Genomic DNA, 18,380 nt, shown 5'->3' with positions numbered 1-18,380 from the left:
GGGAATGAGGGGGCTGTGGAAGCCTCAGACACATCCATGTGTTCATGCAATCCCTCACTGTGTGTCATCACCAGCCTGACCTTCACCTGCTAACAGCCCCCTGCCAAGGCCAGCTGCCCTGGGGACAGCAGGGACCTGTCTCCACTGAGTGACACAGTGGCACAGGCAGCCGTAGCACAGACACGGTGTGACAATGACAGTGACAGTGGCAGTGACAGGGAGGGAGCCAAGGGGCCACAGGCAGCTGTAATCATGCCTTCAAATTTTAACCTTTATATGTTTCAGATCCTGTACTGCATTGGTGCATAACTCTGAACTCCATATGAAGTGTTGGTTACTGTCTTCACATTTTGGTCAGACAAAGCAATCCCTCTAGGCCTGAAACTCAAGGACAGCCTCAGGCCCCAGAAAGTATAAATAAAAATGAACTGGGGAGAAGCAAACTGGGGAAATATAGCTTCATTACCTGAAGCTGTAATTGGAGGATTAATCCCTGATATCTAAGTGAAGCAAACTTATAATTGTCTGAAACACTTGTGAACATTGTCCATTTTGGGTGTAGCCCCTTGGGGAGGCTTCGTCTGCCCTCAATGTACCAGAAGGCCCTTCACCGAATATATCCGCTTTTATCCTTTTAACTTTGCCTGGCCTCTGTTTCTGGCCCAAAAAAAGGCATCAGTAGCACAGAGCACAGCGTGGCACTGACAGTGACAGTGGCACAGACAGGGACAGGGACAGTGATAGTGGCACTGACTGACAGTGGCACTGACAGTGACAGGGACAGAGGCACTGACAGGGACAGGGACAGTGGCACTGACAGGGACAGGGACAGTGGCAGGGACAGTGGCAGTGACAGTGGCACAGACAGGACATGGAGGGGCCCTGTCACACACGGGCAGGTGTGACACAGCTCAGGTTTCGGTGCTGCTCTGCAGAAGCGGTGCCCCAGCCCTGCCGAGCACACAGCAACCACAGGCCCCTGCAGAGCGCGTTCACGGGTCCCTCTCAGGATGGGGACAGCCACACCACAGACAGCCCCCTGTAACACATCTGAACATAAATAACACGCCAGGCTCCCCTGCAGCAGCCAGGCTCTGCCGTCTGCCACAAAACCACAAGTTGTATCTCGAGCCGTGAGAGCAGCCCGAGAGAAGCGAGCTGCACAAAGCGTGTTATTAAGGAACGTAATTATTTTTATTGTGGAAATTTCTGTCTCGCTTTTTGTTCCAAGTGGTGCTCCCATAGGGCTCACCATGGAGTAAGAGGCAGTGGGAGAAATGCCCTTTCTGCCTTCAGCCAAGCCCACAGACTATTTCTCACCGTGACCATCACAGTGAGATTTTAACAAAAGCACCAGGAGGACAACAGCCATCCTTTTAGTGATGGAGCCCTCCTGGGTCACCAAATCCTGGACAAGTCTAAAAGTTGCAAAGCCTCAGTTTGGGCTGTTCATTTGAGTTTCTCTGGGAGTTCTAAACCTGGTAGGAATTCTCCTCTCTTTCCCCTTTTGGCTAGGACAGAAATATCATGATCTATTTTTCCATGCTACAGCTTTCTTTCCAAAATACCCTTGCAAGAAGGAGCACATGGCTCTCTGTGTGTGCTCTCTGTGAAAGGACTGTTTTTAATTTTAGCCTTGGAAGTCATTAGGAACTGTAATTTCTTTACCTGCAGTGTGTACACACACATGCTTGATTTCTTTTTTGAAATCTTTAAATGTTCAGGCTTTTAAAAAATAAAATAAAATAAAATAAAATAAAATAAAATAAAATAAAATAAAATAAAATAAAATAAAATAAAATAAAATAAAATAAAGATTTTGAGTCCAAAAGCTGTTACAGTTTAGGCACCAAGTGCCATCACTTGAGGCTTCCTAGACGCTTCCACTATGAGCATTAGAAAGTATAAGAATGAAGGTAACAGAGAAATCCACAATGTTACAGAGTTTCTTCAATAATCTTATTTCTCAGAAATCATGAGCATTTGTGCAAAATGTCACCTCTACATTGAGACTTTAAATGTCACTCACCCACAAGACTGCTGCCCATTGTCTCTGAGCAGAGATAATACAATTATCATACTGCAAGTAGAAACCACTAGTGGTAAACTGGCCTTGATGATTTCTCAGAACATTTGCCTCAAGGTATAAGTCAGTGACGTGAAATCTTTTATCTTTTTTCCTGTCCTACCAGTAATAAATTCCACCATCTGAGGATGAAATTAATACTACCATGATTTCCATTGGTAAAGCACCACTTGTACAACGACCCCCAGAACAAACTTTTACACCTTGTGTGTTCTGCTAAGAGCAGATGGGCCAAATGTCTCAGGGTGTCATGAACTGCAGAGAGGAATGAGCTTAAAGGCTCAAAGAGAGTTAATAATTACTAATTATTGATACTAATTCGTAGAAGGAGTGAGAGATCATCTTCCACTTGGCATGTGCAGTGTTTAGACATTATTCTCATTCCATTAGAGAGCACAGAAGTGGAGCAGAGCATTTCTGTTCTCTCAGGTGGAAGTCTCTGGGGTCATGGACATGTTATCCAGGGAGAGTTTCAGACACATGCCAGTCAGCTGGTGCAGTCAAACACCAGGCAAAAGCAAAATAGTAGTAGTTACACAGGAATTAGAACCATCCAGAGAGTTCATCCAGCCCTACCAGCAGTTATTTACACAGAGTGGAGTCACCTCCCATCCACAATTGGACAGATGATCTACTTGTACCAGACAGATTGTGACAACACCGTAAAACTTTAGTGTTAGGACAAAGTGGTTTATTCCCTTTAGTCAGCATTTAGGTTGGCTGCTTTATTTCTATTTCTTAAATGAAAAAATTATGTGAGATTCTTGCAGGCAAGGCAGGGTGCTCTGGCTATATGAGGGAGTAATGTATGATGAGTAATGTATTGATTTTCTAAAAAGTAAGTTAAATCCTCTTGAGACCTCCAAATGAAATGGGAAAGATTTCTTGCACGTTTCTTGCATGTTGCACAAAGCCAGTAATCAGCCATTCCTGAAGGATTTGAAATAGTGTTAAAAACCATGCAAAACAACATAAATTCTGTTAAATTTATACGACAAGCAGTGTAGAAGCATATTAACCAAATATGTCAGATTAAAGAAATAGCAGCAATGAAGCATTTTCAGCACCTCAAAGCTCAAAGCTGTGAGAAAACCAAATCTGTGAACAGAAAAAAAAAAGCCTGAATGTTTTCAAATTTACTGCAAATTGACTGCTAATATATTACAAGTTGAGGGTTACAAGGCATTAACAAAGAAACTAAATGCTTTGGGAAACAGGTGCTTACAAAAGCTTGCATACTGTGAGTAGAAATGGGTTTTTTACTAACACAGGGACCTTGAGAAATCAGCAGTGAGTAACTTGTGTTCAGCAGAGCCAGCAGTGCTGGACATATTTTGGTCAGATCCTCTGAATTCCCTAACAGGATGAGTTATTGGATGGAAAAGGAGTCACAAGCAGCCACCAGCAAAAGACAGGTGGAGAAACTGGCTGCAGATCATTCTCCTGGGGGGGTTTCAGACATGGATCATGCAGCACTCACAGCTGCCAGGAGCACACACACACTGCAGGGCAGGAGTCACTGGAGACATTCCAGTGTCCTGAAATGTGTCACAAGAGCAGAACCTGCTTCTCCCGTCTCCTGCAAAACGTTTTGTGGCTCAACTCAGCTCATCAGCCTCCTTAGCCCCTGAGTTCAGGCATATCTTTGTCATGCACTCTTGAGCCAAGGGGCTAAAATGCTTTTTTCCAGCTAGATTTTCCTGAGTCTATAGGTGCCATCAGCACTAACCCACATATGCTGGCTGATTTCTTCAGTTTTGCAAATAACCAAAAGTATTCTTGATGAGTCTTCCTGGAACTCAGCCCAGGCCACTCCATCAAGACCTGAGTCATTTCAGACACTCTTTGTACCTTGCCTTTTGGGTTTTCTCTGCTGCTGTCCTTGCTCGGCTGCCTTGGCTTGCTCCATCCCTGTTCCACAAACTCTGGAGCTGCAGCCCTGCTTCCCACCTGAGGCTGCTTTGCTCCCAGTTGCAATTCCTGTCATTTACCCAGGGGTGGGGCTGGGACATCACCAATACCCTGATACCATTCTCACTGCTGCAGTCCCACCCCAGCCTCAGAACTGCACTTCTCACCTTTCCTGGAAAATCATTTCCCTCTCCAGAGGCTGAGACAAGAGACAGGAAAAAAAGCAGAGGCAACAGAATTACAGTAATTTCACGATTATAAGCCGCACCATTTTGAATAAAATTTTGGTCCGAACCCGAAGTGCGGCTTATAATCAGGTGTGGCTTATATATGGACAAAGAACGAAAAGTTGCTGTTTTAGTTTGGAGGACAGGTGTCTGCTAAGAAAGGCAGGAGCCTCTCTTTGAAATGGAGAATGGAAACCCCCTCCCTCCAAATTATTATAATTTTGAAATCAAGGGGCTCTCAGGCAAAGATATGGGAATTAGGAATAACAGTTCTTTACTAGGGAAATTAAAATAGAAATACAGTACTACAAAGAACAAACCCCAAACCCTGACAAAGTCAGAGTACAACCTGACACCCATCAGGCAGGGTGTTGGCAGCAGTCCCATTCCATGGTGGCTGCATCCTCCTGCAGTGACAGATGTGGCTCAGTTGGAGCAGTGCTCCTGTACAAGGTGCAGTTTCCCTCCGGAGCTCCAGTGGTGATGTGGAGAAATCCGGTTTTCCTCTGGAGTCCAGCGGAGAAAGGGGCTCCCTTAGTGTCCCAAACCCTCTGTTTTTATCTTGGTAAGAAATGTTGGGCTCTTCCCCCTGGCTGGAGCAACTCCCAGTGGGATGCAGTAATTTTATCAGTCCCACAGTGGGACTCAATGGCCATGAGCAGAAAATGACTGGCTGGAGGAAGGATGGGTTGTGAAAAGATAAAGAACAATGCCCTGCCTGGTTTCAATGGATGGCCCATTAGCAGAACATCTCCCACAGAGGTAAGGATCACTGCCCCCACCCTCAACAGATGGTGATAGAATAGATACCTTTTATCACACTCTGTATTGTAACCCAAGACAGTTGCTCACACCTGGACATGCGGCTTATAATCAGGTCCAGCTTATAATTGTGAAATTACTGTACCCAGAGCAATTCTGTCTGCAACTCTAGGGTTGAAAATTTCAGGTTTTCTTCTTTGCAGGGAAGTTCTGAGATAACTCTGCATCTTCAAAGTACTCCAACCCTCTTGGGCAGCCCAATCCCCAATTATTCCCCGCCACTCTGGAGCTGAATTCCCCAGCAGTTCATTCACCACTGCTTGGGGTAATTGTGGTGCTGATTCTCTGCCCCTCTGCACATGTACAGCCCATGAAATGCCTCAGTGTGTCCTTTTTTAAAAAAATTGTTTACACCAAGCCAAAAAAACCACCTCTACTACTGTTTCACAGTTTTCATTTTTTCTTCACTATTGTGGTCATCTTTGCACAGCAGCGTTGCTACGGAAAGCTGATCTCAAATGGGGCTTTGCTCATTGTGAACCTCTCTGTGCTGGCTCTCGGGGGTTTTGCTCCTTTTTGACTAAACCTGTGCCTTTTTCAAAAAATGAAAATGTGATGAAAGGTGATTGACTATGGACACCTCAGTTCCTAGATTGGTACTTAATTTGTTGGTTCTTCCCCAGCTCTTCATCCACCCCTAAGCTGGGCTTTTCCAGGGATGAAGTCAGAATTGGTCTCAGCACCAAGTTTAGTAGATTTCAAGAAAATTTTGGGCAATGAGACATGGAATATACTGGGTCTGAAGTGTTCTTTTCTATTTTCTTCAGTGATTGGTTTTAAAAAGGAAAACCTCACTTGTAGATTTTGTAATTAAAATGGAAAACAGTTACTATGTTGTCTAGTGGAATGATGTTAGGAGCAGTTCATACAGAATTTTCAGAAAGCCTTGAATCACTATTAAAAAAAAACCAAAACACAACAAATGACTGAAGGAAACATCTATTTATTTGCAAGATATATGAAATAAGTTTTAATATATGTATGAAAATATCGAGAAACTGTACAAAAGCCCAACACAAACACAATTCATCCAGGTCTGGCCATGTGAAGACAGCACCCATTTGCTCTCAAGGTGAACCTGCACAATCCACCCCCAGAGTGAGGGGATTTCTCCCTCAGGTCTGGTGCTCAGCATTTCATGAGCAATATCTGGAGGGAAATGGGCTCTCCTGAGGGACAGGATTGTTTTGGCAAGCTGGGATCTTGTCAGAGCTCAGCTCTGGAGAGGAATTATCCTCTGTGCCTGGCTTTGCTCCAGCTATGTACTCATCAAAGACAAACTGACCCTAATCCCTCAAAAAAATAAACAATTACATCAATAAAGAGAAACTCCAGCCCCAGCCTGTCCTCAGCAACCAGAGGCCACCCCATCAATCCTGCCCTGTGACAAGGCAATTCAGCATTCCTGTGTGGAAGAGTGTTGACTTTTCACAGTGGCCCCAACACCAAACCAAAACAAAAACCAAAACACTCCTGGAGGAGACTGAGCCCTTCCTTGGCCCAGCTCCCCACTGGCAGCTGTTCCAGAAGCTGTTACTAAACCAAATTTAGCCTCTTCTTTCGGGATGTGAGTTTTGATAAATCTCTTTGATAAGAAGGGGTTTTAGACCAGCCCCACCCATGCCCAGACTGGAATGCATGCATTGGCTTTGCCCCAGATTTTTCCACCTTGTGTGGGACAGTGTGGAGTCACTGGGATGGAGAAACATCCTGCTGAGACACCACCAGCCCATCACAAACATCTCTGCTGTCCCAGACACCCAACTCAGCCACTTTGCTCATCAGCCGCATCAACACCCCCATCAGTCACGAGAGGAGCTCTGACAGGAGCAGTAAAATAAACTAAAATCTAGACTTGATGGTATTTTTGTGACACCATACTAAAATCTGGACTTGATTATGTTTTTGTGGGACCAAACTAAAATCTAGACTTGATTGTGTTTTTGTGGGACCGTCATGACCTTGGAGCAGGGGAGCCCACATGGACCCAGCTTTTCACCCAGCCACGTTTCTGAAGTCTCTTCAGAACAGATTTCCCTGCTGTAACTCTTGAGCAGTTTCAGCTGCCTGAGCTCTTGGGCAGAGCCCCAGGATCCATGAGAGAACTGGAATCTGTGCCTGTGTGGATCTATTGCAAACTACTGAACTCCCCCTGTTCTCCTGTGCTCCTCCTGAGCTCTTAGCAAAGCTCAGAACCAGACCTCCCCATCCACCCACCTTCCAGAAAGGGTTATTAGGAAAGAAACGAGCCATATATTGCATTTAGCCCCCAAATGCTGCTTTTTCACACTGACCTGCATGCACATGTCCAGGGCACCTGCATCTTGCTATATTTTCTGTACATTACAAAAAAAACCATTAAAAAAGTAGAAACATCCTTGGAAATGAGGTTTTTCTTTCCACTGAAGAAGGTTGGCGATAGTAATTTCAGTTCAGGTGGTTAAAGCAGCTCTCAGAGCTGCCTGGAAGGGAATGGTCGATGCACTCATGGTCCCAGCTGCAGGAGTTTGCTCATTTCAGGAATAGTTGTTGTTTCTGACCAGTGTGCTCCGTCTGGAGCTGTAGGACATGTCTTCATACACCACATTGGGATTTTTCTTCTGGAAATATTTCTTCACCTGCAAAATACAGAAAACAGCCATACAAAACAGAGCCTGGAGAGACTCTGACCAAGGAGCAATTTTCCATCTTAGGAGTCCATCAACATCATCTGTTGGAAGAGGAAGCATACTTTAAAAATTCCTCTCACGACCCAGTGAGGTCTTAGAGGACTAAGTGGAAAGTACCAGCTTATTTATTTAACTTTCTTTTATGAGTCTGATGCAATTTCACAAAAAGTTCCTTCAAGAGTTGGATGTAACTGTAGCTTTGACATAAATAATTAATGACAATAATAATAATAAATAAGGCTCATTCTTAGACTGTTACTGGTAACACAGGACACCAGGTCCCACTGGGCTTTGACAGAATGATGTTACACTGCTGGTTTTTAGCAGTGTTGGATCCATATTTGGAGGGATGAGACAGGAGCCTGTGAATCATACACTTAATTTTCAGTAATTTTTATGGAGCACAAGGATCTAACATAGAGAATTTCTGGGCACTTTCTGCAGTATATATAAATAAATAAATAAATATACACACACACAGATATACATATACATATACTTTTCCTATACATATTTCTATTTCTATGTATATATATATTTCTATAAATATTTTTCTATACATATTTATATTTCTATGTGTATATATATACACACACACACATATATTTCTATACATACAGTATATGTATAGAAATTCCAGTGAACAAAAAAAATATTAATTTTTTTTTCTTGAAAGGGGCAAATTTTTTTCTCCCAGCACTACTTTTGGACTTCAGGCTATTTTATGAGTTTTTGTTGACCTTGTGTCCCACTCCAAGCATTTTCTTCCATCTCTTACAAGCTTGCTATGTACAGCTCCTGTCCCAATTCACAAAATAATTTTTTAAAAGCAAGCAAAGCAGAACAGTGAGGGGCTTTGTTCAGGGATACACACACAACACATGGCTGTGTCAACCACACAGCTCACTTGAGGTTTGTTATCAAAAGACAAACAACATCTCATTTACAAAGGGTTACAGAAATATAACACACTGTGTTAGCTGCCAAGAGTTTACAGCTGGAAGATATTAAACAAGGGCAAACAGGAGAGCAATGGCAAGCCACAATTCCTTAGGTTTATCAGATGTTTTCTTAACTCAAGGACTATTTAAAAATAATGCCAGTTTGCTCCCCAGGCGCAGCTGAGCTGTGGTGGCAGTGTACTTACATCCACACGGTACAAGGTGCAGCACACCAGGGCACAGAACAGCAGAGCCACCACCCCGACAAGGGCATACTGATCCCAGGAGCTCTTCTCACACACCTGCTCCCCTGCATTTAAAACTACAGAAGTATTATTATAAATATGAAGAGGCAGAATTTTATTTTTATTCCGAAAAAAAAATGTTGCAGGTTAACCAAAAATTCAGATATCAACAGCTACAGCACCACGTTCATCATGCCATTAATATTCTCACTGTGCTCTTAATATTAATATTATTAATATTCCCTGTGCTCTTCCAGAGGCTGGGGGTGGCTGCAGGTGGGTCAGCAAGGAGCACTCCACAAAAGCAGCTTCCACACCACTGGTAGTGATGCCTTGGGTTTAGATTTTCTATTTTTCAGAATCTCTGCTGCTTAGTGTGTAACTCTGGAACTTGATATTAGGTGTTAGTAAATTCTCTTCACAGTGTAGTAACAAAACAATCCTTTCCTAAATAGAGAATCAAGGACAACTGGTACCCAAAAATTGACCCCAATGTGTAGATGAACCAAAACTTATAAAAGTGTAAAGACTCCTGACCAGGATCCATCTTGGATTTGATTTGGGTGCAGCCCCATCCAGGCTCTTGCACTGCCCAAGGTGAATCCTTTCAAAAAATACCGATTTTATTCCTTTTGCTCTGCCTAGTCTCTGTTCCAGGTCAGCCTTTCCAGGCAACACTAGGACAACACACTCCTAATGGGAGCAGAAAATGTTTTCCTGCAGTGTTGCTGCAACCCTGAGGGCTCTGAGTTATCCAAGAGCCAGGCTGCTGAGAGGTACAGACAGGAGCAGGAGATGCTGTGGTATGAAATGCACTGAGCAGAATAATGCTGGTGGCAAGGGCTTCAACTCTCTAAAATCTCAATTAACCCACATATGAATAACACAATAATTAATAATTACACTCTGCTTTGCTGCTGTCATTTCCCCACCTCACTTTACTGAGTGGTTGCCCCAGTTGCACGTGGTGGCACAGAACAACACCACAGCTGCCTCTGCAGACTGCAGGAAAATCCTTTGTGACTTGTTTTACAAAGGCCTCAGCCAAGCTCAATGCACAGGGTTAAACTGCACCAGTAAGACCAGAATCAAGCACTCCTTTGCTGGTTCTGACTTCAGCTTAGCAAATGGCACCATCCTGCAGAAAAATAAAAAGCTCATCTTTGGAGCACGGATCAAACCCCTCTTTGCAGCACACGCTCACAGAGTGCTCAGTGCGTAACAAGGGTAGGTTAGAACATCTCTGCTGTAGTCTGTGGTGTTTGAAGCAAATACCCCAGGACTTGTTTTGTGATCTATTTTTAAACATGAGACTTGCTAGAGGGAATGGTTCTAAAAGCTGTTTATCTCACGCTGAGGTCAAAGAATTGGTGCTGAAAGTATTTATTCATGTCCTAAAATGGACAGATTGCACACAGTGAAGTGTTTGTTACCTTGTTTTGACCTTTATTTCTTTTCCTAAGCTGCAGGACTCTGGCAAGGTCTGAATTCCCTCTGGTTGTAGGAGGCAGGTGGAAACACAGAGTCTGTTTCTGTGTCCAAGCTCAACAGGGCACAAAGGAGCCTGAGCCCACTCTCCAAACTTTCCTGGGTTTGCCTGTCCTGACTAAAGCTCCAAAAGCTTTCTGTCCACAACACAACAATAGATATTTATGACTAAACAAGCAGAAGGGTCATACCTTTAACCAGCACCATGGTGCCATGTGCTGAGAGCAGAGGGGAGCCCATCACCTCCTCAGCACAGATGTAATTATCACTGTCGCCTTCCTGCAGCTTCTCTAGAGTTACCACAGCTCTGTTCCCTTCCCTTGAATACTGCAAGCGATTCTTAAAGGCAGGAGAAACTTCTGCCATGTTCAGCTTTGACACAGACAGAACTTGGTCAGGCTGCATGGGAGCCCTGAGCAAGTAGAACTTCTCAGCTTGAGAGGAGCACACACAGGTGATGTTGACAGACTGGCCTCGCTCAGGGTTGGCATAGAGCGGCGACTGCTCCACAGTCCTGCTGGAATTAGCTAAAAACAGAGAGATTAGTGGTTATCACTGCTTAACACAGTGCATTTTAACTGAGGAGAAAGGGCACAGAACAGACAGAAGAGACAGGCCATAGAAATGTAAATAAAATGAACTTTTAAACACGTTTTACATAGGCTTTGAGAAGAAGGATGCATTTTAGTACACCCTGGCATATCTTCCTGCCTCAGGATCTGAAAGTAGGACTGACCAACGGGTTTAGCTCTTTGTAAAGGGTCTGCAGCTACCTAAAATAATTTAAATTCTGACCTCCTCTAAGGGAATACAGCCTGATCAGCACGTCCTGGGCACCTGCATTGTTGCCTGCTTTCTCGAGAGAGACAAAGCCATAGAGAGATCTGGGGACGATTGGTCTGGATCAAACCACACATTGTCCCATCAATGCTGAAAACGGTCTGTGAGAATGGAGTGGTTATTAACGCTTCACTGTCCAGCCAATGAAGACATTCCACTGAGTTCCTCGAGGACAGGACTTGTTCCTTTTAACATGATCATTAAAATAGAAAAGGGAGCAAGGATAGAATTCATCTTTGTAAAGGGAAGGTTGTAACCATTTCAGAGATTATCAGAATCAAACAGACATAAAGCAATTAAATAAAATAATTTGGAGAGATGATATACAATAAACAAGATGTGATTCATTTGAGAAAACACAGACAAGAAGTTTGAAAGGAGAAGCCCAGGGTGGTGATGTTAATCCTTCATGGATATAAATTACTATTGCTGATCAACAATCAATTAGATTTCACATGCCTTGGGGACAGAAAAGGAAGAAAACCATGTAAGCTTTGGGAAAGAGGTTCTAGGTTAGAAGGTCTCATTGAAAGGACAGGTACATGGAGGAATAAATTGCCAAAGAATAGTGTGGACTCAAATATCTTCTAATGAAAAAGAAAAAAAAAAAAAAAAAGACAGAAAAATTGTTCCTGCAACCAGAATCTCCTGCCAAAAGAAGCACTTCTGCCCACCCAGCAACTCCTCACTAACAAGAGAAAAACCCCTTCACCCACTCATGCCCAGCTTGCAGATCCTGCCTAACTCCAGCTTCCCAATTATTACCAATTTGTCATTTAAGATGAAATAGTAAAAACAAAAGAGATTTGCAAAAACAGCTGCTACCAAAAAAAACCTCTCTTTCCTCTGCTAGTTGTTTAAAAAGGTTTAACAGGTTGTTTTGGAAAGAGCTGTGGGACCTCACTGTTTCCAAACTGTGCAGTAACCTATGACTCCTGTGAAAATCTGAGTTGGTATTAATGAGTCACAGATTAATCTTCTAAGATCATCTGGGCTTTTTTTTGCTACCATACTATCTCATGTGTTTTATTCATTGTTTCAGGGAGCAAACCCACACATTCCTTCAAATCTGTACTTGATCTGAGCAGACACAGGAGTTCTGTTACACTCGCCCTCCCATTGTGTCTTCTTCCAATCTTTGATTTAAAATATCGATCTGCATTTACTAATTTATGACATAAAAGGTGGAATTGCAATACCTTTGACCAGCACTATGGTTGTCTTCCCATAAAGTTCTTTGGGAAAGCCATTGATTTTAACAATCTCAGAGCATAGGTAGATTTGGGAATCAGATTGCCGTAACCTGTGCAGGGTTATCCTGAGGGTCTCCCCTTCCTTTGAACACTTGGTGCGATTTTCAAAGTTACAAACAACTTTTTGAGATTTGTCCTTGGGAAAATATATCATATTGAGATTCTGTCTGATATTTCTCAAGTACATCCCCACTTGATTTTGTGAACCATTCATTGGGCAAGTTATGCTGATGGAGTCTCCTTCCCAAGCACTGATAACGTCTGTTGACTTTTCATTTCCTCCACCTAAAAATAAGAAATGAAATTGAAATTGGAATATCAGAATTTTTCTTGGTTTGTTCATATCAAAGTGGGTTTCAAAACCAACTCCTCCACCAACAGAACCACTCTGTCAGACTGGACCTCAGTCTCCCTATGCTGGACATGTCATTTCTTGCCTGCTCTGGCACCTGTAGTGCCGTTCATGCCCATTGACCTGAGCAGCTCAGGACCTCCCCAAGCTTCAACGGCCTTGGCAAAAAAGTGGCTGCTGTCACTCAGACAGAACATTGAGTTCTCTCTGTAAAATCCCAGAATGATCCTATTTCTTCTCAAAATACAAACTTCACTAAAATCGGGAATTTAAAAGCAAAAAAAAAAGAAAAAGTAATTAAGAAAATGGAAGGAAACACACTTGGCTTTGTAAAGTGGCATTTAATAACATCAGGCAACTGGTTAGAACAGATTCTCAGATTCAACAGAGGAAGAGGGCTGCAGAAGGTGTAAATCTAATCTATTTTAAGAAACAAAGGTATCCAAATGTATAATGAGACCCTTGGAGTTCTCCAATGACCCCAAAATCCAAAGAAACTGAACGGGGAGTAGATGTGCAATGAATAGTGGGATCAAATGGGAAACATCTGAAAGAAGCTACATCAGAAGCAAGGGAAGAAAAATAAATAGAGAGCATTGCATGTCTAAGACAAACATAATTTAGAAAAGGTTGGAAAAAAGGAAAGAAAATACTGAAATGTAAGAGCATCAATATTGTACGTACCATCCTGTGCAGGGAAGCATGGGAGAAGCAGAAGGAAGAAGGATGCACTTGGGACACACAACATCCACAGCATTTTCAAAGGTCTTTTTAGCTGCTCCCTCAGTCTGACCAATGGGTTCAAGTCCTGAGGAAAGAGTCAAAAACCCCTGGTTGGACTGTTGCCTGCCAGCTCCTTGAGCTGTCTACCGAAAGAAGTTAGCAGAGTTTTGGTTTTGTCTTTGTATCACAATGATAGAGGGGGAAGAGCCATTTCTCTGGGAGGGGCGTCTTGGTTTTCTTCACACTTAAACCAGCCCTGGTTTCCTGAGCAACCCCTAGCCCCTAGAGCAGCATTAGAAAGATGTCTATGGGGAGCACCCACCTCCCCTCTGAAGAAACTGAGAAAAGGGAGGCTCAAATTTGCTCTTCAAAGGCTTCAAATTTTCTGTTGTCCCCCAGTTGTGGCCTCCCTAGAAATGCAGGGGCTTGGTACAATCAGTTCAGTTTGTCAAGACTCCCACAGGCTTAGATTGGTGGCTGCAGATGCAAAAGTCTTGGCTTTGTAAGGAGAAAGGAGATGAGAGATGCTCAATTCCTTCAGGAAAACCCACAAGCCCTGCACACAAACCAGCAGATTCAATCTGCATCTTGGCAATGACAACGTGAACAATTCCCAAGCAGGAGGAGCTGGAGTTCCTTCAGCAAACACCAGCTTCCCCCAGGGCAGAGCTGACCACAAACCAGCCCAGCCGACATCACCAGCAGGAGAAAGAGCATTTGACAGGAAATCTGTAGAACCCTAACAAGGCCTTTTGATCTTGTTGCTAAAATGATCTATTTGAGGAAACATCATTACCTGAAACTTTCAGGCTTTTCCTTCTCCCTCAACTTCATTGCAAAGCCAGGACAATAAACAATTCCAATCTTTACCAAGACAATAAAGCCTTTTCCACCATAGCAAATACTCTCAAAGTGAGAATTAAACTTGCAACCCAGAAAGCCAATTATATTCTAGATGTGTACTGAACAAGTAGAAAGAGAAACAATTTCTAAGGGAAGAGATTGGTTCCAAGGCAGGAGCACTGAGAGAAGACAGTGTGAGCACCTCACACATTGTTTGTGCCCAAGGAAGCCTTCATGCCTCTTCCCTTCTCCCAGTGCCTGTTCAGCCTTTCCAAATCCCAAATTACTCAACTCCCCTTCCAGAGCCCTGACCAGGAGATAAGAAAGTCACTTGGATCCTGGCAGAAAAGCAGGATACAGGTTCCTCCCTTCTTTAATGTAACTAGATGTAATTAGTGCACAATTACCTACAACTGGATTTAGAGCGCAGGTCAGCAGTGGCACAGAACATTGGACACAGGGCAAGTCCGTGATGATGTGTGGTGTAACTGCAGGAGGGAAAATATGGAAAAAAACCAATCACACTCCCCAAAACTTCCCAGGAGCCTGCTTGGAAGCCCCTGGCAGTCACCCTGTGCCCCCAGGCACTGCAGCACAGATGTGAAGTCACTGGGTTTGGGATCTGCTCCCCAGTCTGGCACTGCCTGCCCATGCAAGGGCTCCCAGGGTGTGCTGGAAGTTCAGGGTCTGTAAGCACAGGGTGCAGACAAGGGCAAGATCTGCTGCTTTCTTCTCTCTTTCTTGGGTGGGGTTTCTTGGAGTGGGATAAGACAAATCAAACTATCAAAGCAGATTTTAACTCCCTGCAAAAGCAGCACAAGGTTACAACAGGGATTGATCTGGAGAGTGCCTGACCCACTCCTTTTCCCTCTTCCCTACAACTCCATATTTCTTCACAGAGCCATAGTATTTCTTTGACTTGACTTGGCAGCTGTCTTTTACACATAGAACAATTTTTTCTATTGTAACTCTATGCACACAGTCACAAGCAGCATTCCCAGCCCTGGGCTGCCATATACTGTACCTGGATCTGTGGATAGAAATGTTTTCTCCCAGCCCACAGTTCACCCTTTCACCAAACCACTCTCTTCTACCCTGACTCTCAGCACAGCCTTTTTAACAGGGACTTCACAGGCAGCTTCTGTTCCACACAAACCTGTGCCAGTCACAAGAACCTGGATTGCTGCAGATTCACAGACAATAAAAGCAGCCCATGGGAGCTGCTGAGCTCACCCTGAGCTGACCCATCACCCACTGCACCCTTCCCTGCCATCTGAAACAACCTGGGACTCCTCCTGCAAAATCAACTTGCTCTTAGAGAAGGAAAACATGCCTGACAAGGCAGTGTTCAGCTCAATGAATTCCTAAAGAAGCCAACAGAATCTCAGTGCTTGATGTCATCCCCGAGCACACGGCGCCAGATATCCTGTGACATGCAGATAAGGGAGAAAACACCAGTGCCACTCCCCTGCCACAGCAGGCACCAGGGCTGGGACAGTGACAGGAGTCACACAACCCCAGTCCAAGGTACCTCAGCACACAGCACACCATGCAGGAGACAGCAGCCCTTGCCCCATGAATCCACAGCTTCCCATTTTCTCTGGGGTATCCCCTGCTGATCCTGGTCCTTCACTGCAGTGCTCTCAAAGAACAGCCAGAAACTGGGGAAAGGCAATGCACTGCTCTCCCTCTTTGTGAGCTGAAGCCCTGCTCTTGCAGAACAAGGAGGGAGCCCTGTGCATGCTCTGCTGCACTCCAGCACCCATCTCAGGGATCTCCTCACAGAACTGGAAGTGCCTGTGCGGCTGCTGTCAGAGCTCTGCATCTTTGGCTGCTCTGAGCAAGAGCAGTCCCTTGGCAGCTGGGAGGAGCTCAGCAGGAACCCCTGGAGTCACCAGACAAGAATCCAAGAATTTCATGGGAACAGTAATGGTTATTTACTAGCTCCACATCTTTGCCAAATGGGCCACTGAGAAAAAAAGAGTTGCCCAGCAATTAAATGTTCATTTTGTGAACAATTCATTGACCGAGATGTTGGAGTCTCCTTCCCAAACACTGACAGACATTCTCTTGACTGTTCACATGCTTCATCTAGATATAAGAAATGCACTTGAAATTAGAATATCAGAGCTTTTCTTGGTTTGTCCATAATAAAAGTTCTTTTCAAAACCATCTCCTCCCCCAACAGAACCACTCTGTAAAATTTGACCTCAGTCTCCCTGTGCTGGACATGTCATTTTTTGGCTGCCCTTGCACCTGTAGTGCCTTTCATGCCCATTGACCTGAGCAACTCAGCTCCTTCTCAAGCTTCAAAGGCCTTGGCAAAAAAAGTGGCTGCTGTCACTTGCACAGAACATTTAGTTCTCTGTAGATTCCCAGGAGGATCCTATTAGTTCTCAAAACACAAACTTACTGAGAATTACAGTGATAATTGGAGCTGGTGTCAGATTTATGTCAGGAATGCAAAGATAAGAAAAGGTGGAAGAGAATAAAAGAAAATACATTTCTCTTTTTTCTTTTTCTTTATTTTTTTTTTTTAAAGAAGCATTTAATAACTTTAGGGAATGTTACAATACAGATTTTCTGGAAGAGGGTTGCAGAAAATGTAAGTCCAGTCCATACTGAGAATACAAATGTATAATGAGACTCTTGGAGTTCTCCAATGACCCCAATATCCAAAGAAACTGAACAAGAAATACTTCGGCAATGAACAGCGAGGAACAGAGGGATCAAATGGGAAACACCTCTTCAAAGTGTTTGAGATCTCTTAAAACATCACCAGCAAGGGGATCAGTAAAATCCAGATTTGATATTAAGCACCAACAGAGTTTTTTGGCAAGGTTCACTCTACTACTGACTGGATGGTTAAGACACACTGAGGAAAAACCAAGTAACAAACGAAATCCAGTCAATCAAAGCAAAAACGAACTGAGAACTCTGTGTAGATGTGTGTGTGTGTTTAGGTGCATGTGACAAAAGGACAGTGAGGGCAACGATAAAAAGGAATATAACCTAAAACCTTACCACTGAAAGTTTACAGAAATTATACCTTCAATGTAACAATTTAGCAAAGGAATAACACTTAGAAGCATTTAACCTAGCTTATAACATACAATTTAATAATTTAGCAGAGGCATAACTCTTATACCACACTTGTATTAAACCTACAGTAATTTCACAACTATAAGGCGCACTCTTTCGACTAAAATTTTGGTCCGAACCCGGAAGTGCGCCTTATAGTCCGGTGCACCTTATATATGGACAAAGTTGGGAAATTAGCCAACCCGGAAGTGCGAGCCACGAGAGCCGCAGGGGAAGCCGGCGGGGCTGCAGCCAGCAGGGGCAGGAGGGGGTGCGGCGCCGCTGAGCGACAACGGCCCCCGGCCCTGCCGGCCAGGAGAGGTGCCTGGCACCGCCGAGCAGTGCAGGCTCCTGGCACCGCCGAGTGGCAGAGGCTTCCGGCACCACTGAGAGGCACAGGCGCTCGGCACAGTGGGGCAGGAGAGGCTCCTGGCACCACGGTATGGGAGAAGCACCCGGCACCACCGAGCGGGAGAAGCGCCCAGCACCACAGAGTGGCGCAGGCACCCGGCACCGCCGCACGGCTCCGGCTTCCCGCATCACGGCGCGGCTCCAGCTGCCAGCATCGCAGTGCGGCTCTGGCTGCCAGAATCATGGTGCAGCTCAGGCTGCCAGCACCGCGGGGCGGCGTGGCCTTCCGGCACCGCCGGGCAGTATGGCCTCACGGTACCGCTGGGCGGCACGGGCCCCCGGCATCGCCGCGCAGCAGAGGAGCCTGCAACCGGCGGCAGCCCCGAGCGGGGCCAAGCCCACCTGGCCCCAAGCCGAGCCAGTAAACCCCGCGATCACGTGATTCCATTACTAATTTGTTACTTTGTTGTGCGTGGCTCAGATCCTCGCTGCAAAAAAAAACCTGCGCCTTATAGTCCGATGCACCTTATATATGGACAAAGTTTGGA

At 44.5% G+C, this 18,380-nt stretch overlaps 1 protein-coding gene across 1 annotated transcript; it reads right to left on the bottom strand.

The window, feature by feature from the left end:
• Positions 1–7,545: 7,545 nt before the first annotated feature.
• CD7 (CD7 molecule) lies at positions 7,546–18,177 on the bottom strand. Its single transcript, XM_033077056.1, has 5 exons — positions 18,147–18,177; positions 12,429–12,767; positions 10,581–10,916; positions 8,863–8,966; positions 7,546–7,664 (listed from the first exon to the last, which is right to left on the bottom strand). Exons 1-5 carry the CDS (start codon positions 18,175–18,177, stop codon positions 7,563–7,565), a joined length of 912 nt encoding a protein of 303 aa, XP_032932947.1. The 3' UTR covers positions 7,546–7,562.
• Between the last annotated feature and the right edge of the window lie 203 nt (positions 18,178–18,380).

Source organism: Catharus ustulatus, chromosome 20 (genome assembly GCF_009819885.2).
Source record: "Catharus ustulatus isolate bCatUst1 chromosome 20, bCatUst1.pri.v2, whole genome shotgun sequence".
Classification (NCBI taxonomy): Eukaryota; Metazoa; Chordata; class Aves; order Passeriformes; family Turdidae; genus Catharus; species Catharus ustulatus.
This window is presented reverse-complemented; position numbering and strand designations above follow the sequence as displayed.